Raw genomic sequence first — 12,024 nt, forward strand, 5'->3', positions numbered from 1 at the left:
GTTCAAAGACTACAAAACAAAAATTCAATGTCTGTTTCACTAAATGAAGAGGAAGCTTGAATTTCAACATTAGTTGGTTGGTTTTAAGAAGTTCACATGGAGAGAGACGGAACAGATAAGCTGAATGGAATGTATATGATTAATACAAAAATATAGAACTGGCAAAACTGCAAAGATACTCATAACAGATGATAAAAATCCCAGAGATTAGGAAATGCAGAAAGTCAACAGAATCAAAAGATTTTCACCAGAGATAGTCAGCAGTATCTCTGAAGCATGGCAGATGGCATTAGGAACTGCGAAAGTGGATACTGGGAGTCAGCCAGGACCATGAATTGTCAAAAGGGTTTGGAACTGTATGAGAAGAACAAAAAAAACAGAGCTTGAAGGGAACCGATAAGCTGATAGAGGAAAGTACAGATGAATAAAGGAAATATGAGCAGAAATGATGTTATTAAGATAGACAAAATAAAAGTTTTACAAAGTCCCATTCTTGGAGAGAGGCAGAATAAAAATGGTGAAAGCATTTAAACAGTTATCACAGAAAAGGAACTCAGAGAACAAGTGCAGAGAAAAGACCAGCTTGAGTGTGTAGCTGATTTGGCACAGTTATACAACTCAAAAGAGAAGCAACAGCACCAAGGCAGCTACAGAGTTGGATGGTCATCCATAGGGAAACTGAAGAGTGAGAAATTATGAATGAAAGTCAGAGAGATGAGAATAGGTAGAGTTGTGTGCACACAGCCCATAAAAACATCAGCAAAACAGACAGAAGGTAATTCTATTGTTAAATAAATTAATAAATAAAGCTTGGAGCAGGCAGAGCTTAAGAATAACAGCAAAGTACCAATTTCTCTGACCTAAATTCACAGAAGATATTGTTGAAGTAACAGTCTCCACAGAAAAGATAATAGATGATGCCATGTTAATAAACAAGGGAACATACTTCTATGGGCTGGAGGGAACAGTAGGAGGCAAAAAGACAATCTCCAGGTTCTTTGAGACCAGAAACATTCCAAACACATCAAGAAAATAGATAATGGAGGAGATGAGGAGCTTTGCATCTGTGGGAAAAAAGGAAGTGACAGGAACAGCACAGAGAGGAAGCTGAACCAAAGTCAGATGTAACTTAAGGGAGGAAGGACAGAGAATACCAAAAGTGTAGTCTGGGCACAGGCAGATATAAGAGCAGAAAAAGTATCGGAAAGCATAATCAAGTACCAGTAAAGCAATCAAAAACAACAGAAAGGAAACAGTACTGTCCTGATTCCTGTTTTCATATACCCTGAAACTTCTATATCTGAAGCTGTTCCATATACCCTATCTGACACACGTTAGTTGTTTTAACAAATCACATGGTGATTTAAAATTCTAATTGATAAGAATGATTTGCTATGACATAGTTACACTAGAAGAGTATTTAATCCACTGAAGTTTATATTGCATGCCAAGTCCATATAAGCAGTACCAGTTGAGGCATTTGATACTTGTACACTCTATAACTATTAGAAATTCATGCCAACATACACTAATAAATCTTTAGTAATGCAGAACTGGACTAATCTGAGCCCTGTTTTCCCAGGAATTTTAATCGTATTTATGGATCATCTGCCAGAATAGCATACTGATTGCTTAATTCTTCTCAAGACATAGTACACAAGAGAGTAAACAACATCCCTGGTCAAGTGTTATTCTGCAACCTTGGATGATCAGATGTCTGGGTTCTTTGGAAAGGAGTGTTTGTCATTTTTTAAGAAGCTTGTATTGTTACTTTGAGCATACTTTTTCTTTTCCAAGCCCAGCATCACAGCTAGTATGTCTGATACTTATCTTTTCAAGTAGAAGATTTCTGAAGTCAAAGGACTGTAAACAGAAGAATGCCAGCTAATGTATTTTAAACTACCTATCCCAGGAAGTTAGGGCTTTGTCCCCCAGATAAGGGTGCAATCAGGTGTGCTATATATGGGAACCACAGATTTCAGCTAACACGTAAAGCTCTAGGAGCTGATCTGCCTGAGAAGAGGAAAAAAAAGGAAAAAAATAAGAGTTACTTGACATTCACTCCTTCCCTGTCACTCTGCTGCGCTATTAAAGTCTCAGATATGCACATTTAAAAAAAAAAAGGGACATCAGCACTTAGAGTTATGTGTAACTTTTCTTTTTTTTTTAAAACCTTTATGCTCTGGTATCATTTCACCCCCTGGTGTAAACCTGGCAGAACCCAAAACTCAAGGAAGCAAGTTTGTAATTCATCAAGATTATAAATCCATTTCCAACTGGTAGAATTCTCAGTAGACCAGATCATTACAAGAATGTTAATCTCCATTAGGTATGTGAAATCCTACATTAACTTGTGCCTTGCACAACACCTGTGTGACCAGCAGGAACCCAGTAGTATGGAAGCTAGTTAAGATTCCAGATATTTTTTATTTTAAACTATAATATTGCCATGGACTGCAACAGAACACTAAAAAGCACACACCATAAGAGCTTTCCTGTACTAAGAAAAAGAATAAGGGTACTTAAAACTGCAAGAGTGTAGAAAAATTCAGTAAAAGACTATAAACCATAACAGAAAGAACAGAACTGAAATGTCTCTTGAACCTTCGAACAGAGACAGGCCCAAATGTTTTTGTAAGACCACTGAAGACTGAAACTGCATCTCCCTGTACAGCTTATGTTTAAACTGAAGAATTTTTCATTGAGGGGAAAAAAAAAAAGAGAGAGAAACAGAAAAAGCAAATGTCCCCACTTCTTTTAGCAGTGGATCTGACTTGCACAGGGCAGTCTGGAAACCTGCCCATCCACCTCACAACTACTGGAAGGGGCAGTTTAGCCTAAATATCACACTGTCTATGTCCTTTTATTATTCAACTGCTACAAAATAATAAAGGGTGGGAGTAGCAAGTGACATATTTAATTACTAAGTAAAAGAAATTTCTTCCTTTCAATATCATAAAGATCAAGTCAACACATCCTGTGCATAGTTTCATTAATAGATACTACTATTATTCTCTTGGGAAAATTATTCAGGATTATACTCATTCTTGTTCATTTTTCATCACCCTGAATCACAAAAATAATGCCTGTGCCAGAGAACAATAAAAGATAGCAAAGGCACGATGGCTTTTTTAATCTGTCCATGAAAAAATTGAAACTATGGGACATTATTATCTTGTATTTACTTGTGTTTTAAACACTTTCCAAATGTTTCTGCTTCCTCCATTTTCTTGTTTCTGAAATGCTGCATTACACTTCTGTGGAGATCCAGGCAGCCTAGAAGTAGGCTGGTAATAAATCTGCATGCCCTTCCAACAGAACTACTCTCAAGATATTTTAGTCAACAAAACCAGTTTATAATCCCAAATTCTACAGGTGAGAGACTGAATGTGGTGTGTAACATCCTTCCTTGAAATCACTTTGCATACCTTTGAACTGGATTACCTGAACTCATCTTTGAACTGGAAGACTGCACATATGATGTCAACTACACCAACTACAACAAATCTTCTAAAAAGATTTCCCATGTTTGTAAACAATCAACCAATAGCCTGTTGCTAGCAATGGGCAGATTTAGAGAAACTGTTATAAAGAATATAATTGGAGGACATGCAAGTAAGCATGATATACTGGAAAACAATTAATCCTGTGGAATGTTCCAGGGAAACACACATCAACTGAGGGATCTGAGATACATTTGCAGTTCTGCACTGAAATTGATCAAGAGGTCCTCTGACAACAGACCAGGAAGCTATAAATACACATAAATTCAAACTGCACAGAACTGCACTGGGAATCCAAATAAGCAAAGAAAACCCTGCCTTCACTAACTCATCCTATCTCCCAAAGTGAGGGCTACTGAGAATGGCGTGCTTCTTGCCTTGGAAATGATGTAACCCCTTGCTGTATTCCAAGAAGAACAGTTTTGTCCCACAACAGTACTACGTCACTGTACATCACTATGAATATCCCAATAAGTAAACTGAAAACCAAGAGAGGAAGATACATGGTGATGAACATGCTGGAAAGCAGAAGCATCCATTATGGGAACAGCGTCAGCTTCAGGGCTTAACCAATTTACTTTACAGGATCCCTGCTGCCCAGTTCTCTACAGAAGCAGATGCCAAAAGTGTCCAAAGCCAAAAATCCTCTTGTTTGCTATGACTGCATAAACAGTGCAAGAGATTCTTCAGGTCACCTGAAAAAGTTTTATGCAGTGCACACTGGAAGATAAAAGTGTTATTCTTTATGTTCCTATATTAAATTACAGATTTACAGGTGCGTCCAGTATAGCAAAGCAAAGACAGGAAAATTAAAAAGAAATTAAACTAGAAATTGATAATGACATTTACATGGACATAAAAGGAGGCCCATGTGGGAAATAAAGTCTAAGCGACTGGCAGGGAAATTTGTTTATGGCTGATGATACAGACATTGCTAAAAACATAAATTTAATCTCTGTCTCAGCAATTGCAAAGGATACTAAAAAGGAAACAATTTAACACTTCTTATCTGTTGAAGCAGACAAGAAAAGGACCCAGAGCATACCTCAGATCTGTGGCGAGGCTGTTGCTACTGTAGATGTTCGGGACACAACACAGTGCTAGTAACTACTTCTGACAGCACAGATTACATCTCTCACTGACGTCCACAGCAAATATGCATCTTTGCATTAGAAGTTAGATGGCTGAGAAATTTCAGCACATCTGCACCCTACAAAATAGCAAACCATTCCGGAAAGAGGAGGAGGAAAGCAGGAGGCAGACTGGGCAATAACCAAGCCCAGTGAGTCATTGCAAGATGCTCATTAGCAGAAATGAGAAATTCACCCACGACTGCATCCAGAAAGACTGGTGATGGTACACCGAGATCTAGCAGAGGGAAGAAGTCTGGCAAAGCAAACAAAGACACCAAGTTCCTGAAGAAAGAGGTCATCACTTCCTTCCAGAACAAAAGAAGAATGCCAGGACAGTTTTTCATTTCCCCATGTCTCATATTTCATGTAAAAAAGATAGGTAAAGTTTACCAGCAACATACAGCAACCTCGGCTAAATCCTGTGCCCTGGTGATCTACGGAGTCATCTTTTTGACATGTATTAGCACAATTACCACAAATGATTCACTAAAGTTCCAGCCACAGTTACCAGACATAGCTTCATCCTTAGTAGCATTCACACAAATAGGCCTATGCTCGCCACATGAAATCTAAGCACCTAGGAATAATCTTCAGCAGAATATACAATGCCGTAAGAAATCACTGCATTACACTGTTACAAAACTCATTTTGTATTTTCCATACCTATTAGATTTTCCTAATGTTCATTCAGTGTACATTCCATTAAAAATGTTACATGGCAGTCAATATGAAGGTAACACCACCCAACCTCCACTTTCTTATATGCTAAGAGTTGCCTACATTTAAATACAAAGTTGTGATATGCATAACTGCTGCTTAAGACACATGTACATGCACAAAGTCCAAAAATTTATATTCATCAAAATTTATTCATGGAACAGAACTTGAAAAGTTAGATGAACAACAGGGAGAAGAAAAGGGGAAAGAGCAGCCTGATTCCAACACCCCCCACCCCCTCCAAGTTTTAAGTATTTCAGATAACCTTAGGGAAAATAGAAAATGAACACTTAAACACCTTGAAAAATTGAACTAAAGAATGACAGTGGATGGTGTAACTGACCTACATGATTAACTCTCAGACAGAAACCCCCTAAAGCACAGTTAACCCCTCACATAATAAGCTTGACATGAGGTCTCTACCATGCAAAAAATCCCATCTCCAGAGCAACTCCACTCCTTGAATGCAATTACTCAATTGCAGCTCCCCTTACAAATGCAAGTACAATGTATCTCTGCTTCACAATTCAACAATTCAGGTATAAAAAGTGACACAGTTTTTCCTGGAAACTTTTTGTCACAGGATTTGGACATAAAACCAATACTGCTTTTGTTAGAATAGCTTTAATTACATAAAATGTGGATGCAAACCTTATAGGTATACTTTCATACATGTATTTTAATATCTCTGTGTGCCTGCATAAAAATCTTTAAAAAAGAGAATTTAAACAGGTGAACCCATTATGTTATCAGTAGAGAAAAGGATGACTCTTGAATCACTGAAGTCTCCTATACATATTTTTAGTTTGTTTAAGCAGCCTGGGGGAAAAGGAGGAAGCTATTACAAAAATGAGCAAATTTTTACAATACCACAACACTCCCTCATGTCACTTAATGCCTGTTTTACATTTTCATTCAATGCACCAAGCTGAATATTTTCTGTCACTTGATGGCTGCTGCATCAGCTGAGCACATCTGAGAGTTCTGTGCATGCTCTGAGTTTTTACTAGAAATTAACAAATCATTTTTGGCAAGCTGACTAAAACAAAACTTATGAATCCCTGGAGTTCAGGTTCCCCATAGTTTACCTTTATTTTTTAGCACAGCAGTCTTCCAATATCTGAAGGGGGCCTACAAGTAGACAGAGAGGGACGCTTCATCAGGAACTATAGCAACAGGATAAGGGGTTAGATATAAGGAAGAAGTTCTGTACTGTGAGGGTGATAAGGCACTGGAACAGGTTGCCCAAATAAGTGGTAAATGCTCCATCCCTGGCAGTGTTCCAAGGCCAGGTTGGACAGTCTTGGGCAACATGGTCTAGTGTGAGGAGTCCCTGCCCATGTTAGGGGGATTGGAACTAGGTGATCTTAAGGCCCTTTCCAAACCAAACCATTCTATGATTTTGTGATTATTAGTGATACCATACTAGACAATATCTTCTTACTCAGTTACTTTAAAATTTCCTTAGGTCAAAATATTAAAGCTTACCCTTTCCCCTTAGGCATTAGTCTTTGCTTGTATCAATTGGCACTGGGGGACATAGATTCTATATATGACATTTCAGAACAACAGGAGGTTTCATCGCTCAAAAAAACTTCTATGAATTAAGCAAAGCTATTTCAAAGCTTTTCTTCTCCATAAGATTACCGACAGACAGTATTTATAATTTTCAGTGCATTAAAAGCTCATTTTTCAAGGAGTCAAGTTTCTTATATTTCATTGATCAGTTAACACACAATCCAAATTTCTTCACCAGATAATGTGATTCTACCTCTCAGCCCTGCTCAGACGTAACTGGGGCATACTGTACAGTTCTGGGCTCTCTTCTTATAAGAAAGACATGGATGTACTGGAGGAAGCCCAGTAAAGGGCCATAAAGGTCATGGAAGAGGAGGCCAACAGCACCGGTACTGTTCCAGCCTAGAGAAGGCTCAGAGGAGTCTTATCAGAGGGTACAAATACATGACTGGGGGGCAAGTAGCAAAGACTTAACTAGACTCTTCTCAGTGGTGCCCAGTGACACGGCAAGAGGAAATGAGCACAAATTACATATATAAGTATTACTTAAGAAGAAAAAAATGCCCTTAATTAAATGGAAATAGCATATCAGTCACATCTTGTAACCTCTTACTGGTTTATACACTTTTTAAATTACTCCAGAACATGATGCTCTTCCTTTTAAGGGTCACACTGAAATCAGTATAGCACAATGAAGGCATTAGGTAGCTTACTCTGTAGTTTATGTCGATCTTAATTAGTAAGTGGCCTATTGGAATTTACCAGAATTACAGTCACCTTCCCTACTGCTCCCTCTGAGGTGGTCCCAGAATTTGTTGGGACTAATTATGACTACTTAGAATTTTTTTAACTGATGACTGTGATATTAGAATTTGACCAGAAAATGGGATCATCTCTTGGGACAGAGACTAATGTAGGACAAAAGGACTTGAATTGTTTCAACTCATTCTGAAAGTACTTTTTATTTCTTGGGTTGTTTTGCTAGTTATGAATGTTTGGCCACAATCTCCTATTATAGAATCACAGAACAGTTAGGGTTGGAAAGGATCTTAAGATCAACAAGTTCCAACCCCCCTGCCATGGGCAGGGACACCTCACACTAAACCATGTCACCCAAGGTTTCATCCAACCTGGCCTTGAACACTGTCAGGGATGGTGCATTCACTACCTCCCTGGGCAACCCATTCCAGTACCTCACCACCCTAACAGTAAAGCATTTCTTCCTTATATCCAATCTAAATTTCCTGTTTAAGTTTCAACTCATTATCCCTTGTCCTATTACTACAGTCCCTAATGAATAGTCCCTCACCAGCATCCCTGTAGGCCCCCTTCAGATATTAGTCCTAGTACTGACATTTCCTTAAAAACTGGCATTGTAACATCGGAAAAAAGTCAGGAGTGTGGGTTCAGAACATCAATCAATAATAAGTAAAACCACTACACAACTGAGTGTGACATGAGTGTGAACATTCACATTTTTAGTAAATTACACAGATACTGGGCTTCTTGCCCAACTCACTAGTTAACTTTGTTGCTAGAACATCCACACAGAGCTCTGTTTCTTTTAAGGCCTTCATAATAAAGGCCTGTAAATTGGAATGTTTAAAGACAGGCAAACACATACTCATGGATGTGTATTCATTATGCGTAGTGTGTATTCTTCAAACATTGACAATTGCAATCAACTTGGTTAGAAGAGATGTTATAGTTTAGAGAAATAAAAGGAACCCTTCTTGTTGATAGCAAGACACTGCACTGGATTCAATTACTTCAAATTCATACAATATGACCAAATATCAGCAAACATTTTAAAACTGTCATTTTAATTTTTTGGGGGGGGAGGGGGAGGTGCATTTTTAAGCAAGCAAAATAGTTTGTAGTTTTAAGTCTTCAGATCTCTTCAAGTCTGATTCCCTGCTCTCATGTGTAAATCTCTACCTTGCTGCAACTCCTTCTTTTAGAAAAGAACCTAACTTCCTTAATACATTCCTTTCAGGTAATATTCTTTAGTCCACCAAAATTAAGGAGGACCTATAATGGAACTGCATCCTTTAAGTGAAAAAACATATTCAAATTCACTTGCAATAGTCAGTAAAATTATTGTTCCAAAGTGGAATGACCTGAGCACACACTTCCTCAGGTAAGCATTCTTCACCAATTTTCCTCTGTAAACACAGTTTCTATCCTAACCACGCTGCAGTGGATGTCTATTGCACACTTTGGCAATTATTACCAATGATACATTTCAGAAACACTCACAGAACAGTTTGCAGAATTAATATAAATGATGAAATGGAGTCCAGGATAAGCACACGACATACTGCTATAGCTTCCAGTTATGCAAAATTCCACAGAGATCTAATTATTTTAAATGAGCAAAGAAGAGTTCAGAAACAACTTCAAAACACATGTGAGTCAAGATTTTAAATTACACTTGAATAAAGAAAGCAAAAAAGCTAGGGGGAAGGTTCGTCCTAATAAGAAGTCCATAAATACCCTGCAAAGCACCAAAATACCATGAAACCAATACTTTCAGGAATTTCATTCCAATGCCAAGGAACAGAATGTACTCATTGTGACTAATACATTAAAATACTGAAAATAAACTCTAACAGATTAAAAAGATCTTGTAGCAAGTGAAAGGTATAGTTAAATCATTCCAAACCTAATCAAGCTTAAGAGCAGGGCAGTCTTTCTCCACTATTAATAAAAACGTAAGCTGGATAAGTACACTGGGAAACTATATATTATGGGTAATAAAAGTAAGACAACACTTTTTTACAAATATGTTTTTAATTAAAAATGAAAAGACACCCTTTAATACTGGAGCAATTTGCTGCACATTCTTAAATTTGGTCTTCTGTGGTCTCCCGCACACATATATTTCCAGCAGAATGTTATTAAATGGGGGTGAAACCAGAATACAGTTTTAAATGCAAAATCGAACCCACATTTTACATGTTTACATTTCTGTGTGGAAATATGAAAATATTTTTAAATCTTGATCACTTAATCCTGTGCTTTGAGGTCAGGAATTATCACTCACCCCTGCCAATCTGCCATCCAGTTTTATGTGAAAATTGTTGTTCTACAAGGGTAAAGCAAGTGAAAGGAAAATAGCACACTACTTTCAGGCTTCCGTGGAGCTTTTAAAACACATGGCCAAACACGTTGCCATGGTAATGTTCTGCAAATACATCTAGAATTTCTTAAGATGGAGCTGAATATCACTGTTTTAAAATAAACTTCTAGAAATTGAAACATAATTGCTCTATGATGTATTCAAGGGAAACAGTGGCTATTATCTAGCATTTATAACACCTAAAGATGTAACAGGATCTCCAATTACATTTTGTGCTCCACACATGAAATTAGGCCACTATCTCCCTATGTAAAATACCCACATACCTGGGGTTTTATGTACTCCGACTGTCCTATCCATCACTACAATACATTCGCAGATACTTTCATATCAGCCATGCAATAAAGTTGGCAACAGTTAAAAACAAAAAGGATGAGACATGCTTAAGTAAAATGGATTCCGTTTTAAACAACATTCTAAATATTTAAGTTATTCACCTTCTCATTTACAACCCATTACTATTAGTTTGTGTCACTAAGTGTAATAATTAAAAAGAGGAGCGTTATCTTGCCAAACTTCCACTGTTCTGCTCAGGGAGCTATTTTTAAACTGATCTGAAATGGAAGCAAAAAAGAAAAAAAATCCTACTACTGCAAAATAAAAAAAAATGAAGCAAGATCTGTGCCTGCAGAATAGCTCAGTCCTGTTACACAATGTGATACGTTGTTTTAAATAACCTGCCACTGTAGGTAAATAGTTGCCTTATACTGCATTACATATCACAAACACACACATTCACTACAGCTTTGTGTGCCATGTACAGATAAAGCAAAGTAAAAATGCAATGCAACCTTGTAATTTTACCTTATAGCAAAGGTATAACCTTTACCCTGAATTAGTTCAAAGAAATCATATTCACAATAAAAACAGGTTGAAAATATATATGGAATAACCTTACATTGTTCAAATAGCAACAACACATTAGATCTCCAAGATATACATTGCTCTGCTTATGTAAACAGTCTACCCGACAAATCCTGTAGCAGATCCAACATGAAACAATTACACAGACAAAGAGATTGTAAACGACCTAAAACCGTAAAACAAACCCTTGCGTTAAAAATATTAGAATAAACGATAAGGTCATACCTGATGACTTAGAGACTGTAACGTCTCACCGGTTCCAAGCTGCATGACCTTCCTATTTCCAGAGACCCCCAAAAATTGCATTTCCTGTCTTACAGAAGTACATCACAGACCCATCTACCTTTCAAAATCTTCAGGGCTGGTGAAGAAAGCATTAACAGCCATTCTGTCCATCAGTAAGTGCTGAAGTCATTACCCTCAATATATCAGATCTTAAATATAGTTCCCTCCGTGCGATTACAGACATCCAGTAGTCAAGGAGGCTGACACAGCTATATCACTGATGCTGCTAATGCCATCTGAAAACAGTAAGCTTACTGCTTAAAGCAATCCTGCATCATCCAAACAGAACAAGCCACATCCTTCAACTCCTCACTTGCGTTTTTTATAAAATCTAGCGCTGCCATCATAGATTTTGTTTTCATCTGTGGTCAGCTAAAGGAGAAATTAGATATTATGCAACCAGCTTTGCATTAACAAAAGAAAAACGGCAGATGAAGTGACATATCGAGGTTATCACATTTTGCTTGCATGACCACTCCTCAACAAGCACTATCACTATTCAGAAGCAGCATCACAATCTGATCCAAAGGAAAATTACCAGATAGAAATTATAAACAATTCAGAGGCAGCAAGGCATTTAAATACCTTTGTGGTACTAAAACAGCTATTTTATGCAGCCTTATGAATCCTAAATTAAAAACATTGCTTGCCTAAGAATTTTTAGTGTTTCTTTTCAAATAAATTGCATGATCACTGCATTGTTTCCACTACTCCCTGCTAGCAGCCGGAAAAAAGCATGCCTTGAGAACGTGCCAGTATTATGACAGCAAAAATGTGTTTTGATATCAAACAAAACAATCATGCATGGTTCTTTTCTGATACAAGAGACCTTTCAAGCTAACAAATGTATAGTATTCTCCTT

The 12,024-nt window shown here is 37.4% G+C and overlaps 1 protein-coding gene across 2 annotated transcripts in view; it reads right to left on the reverse strand.

The window, feature by feature from the left end:
* Positions 1 to 11,399, reverse strand: part of SLC4A10 (solute carrier family 4 member 10) — a 119,058-nt gene extending 107,659 nt beyond the window's left edge. For both annotated transcript variants that reach the window (XM_005152655.3, XM_013129917.3), the window contains exon 1: positions 11,103 to 11,399. In XM_005152655.3, coding sequence (XP_005152712.1) covers positions 11,103 to 11,183 — 81 coding nt within the window. In that variant the 5' untranslated portion in view covers positions 11,184 to 11,399. The remainder of the gene's footprint in view (positions 1 to 11,102) is intronic.
* Positions 11,400 to 12,024: the final 625 nt, after the last annotated feature.

Source organism: Melopsittacus undulatus, chromosome 8 (genome assembly GCF_012275295.1).
Source record: "Melopsittacus undulatus isolate bMelUnd1 chromosome 8, bMelUnd1.mat.Z, whole genome shotgun sequence".
In the NCBI taxonomy this organism is placed as follows: domain Eukaryota; kingdom Metazoa; phylum Chordata; class Aves; order Psittaciformes; family Psittaculidae; genus Melopsittacus; species Melopsittacus undulatus.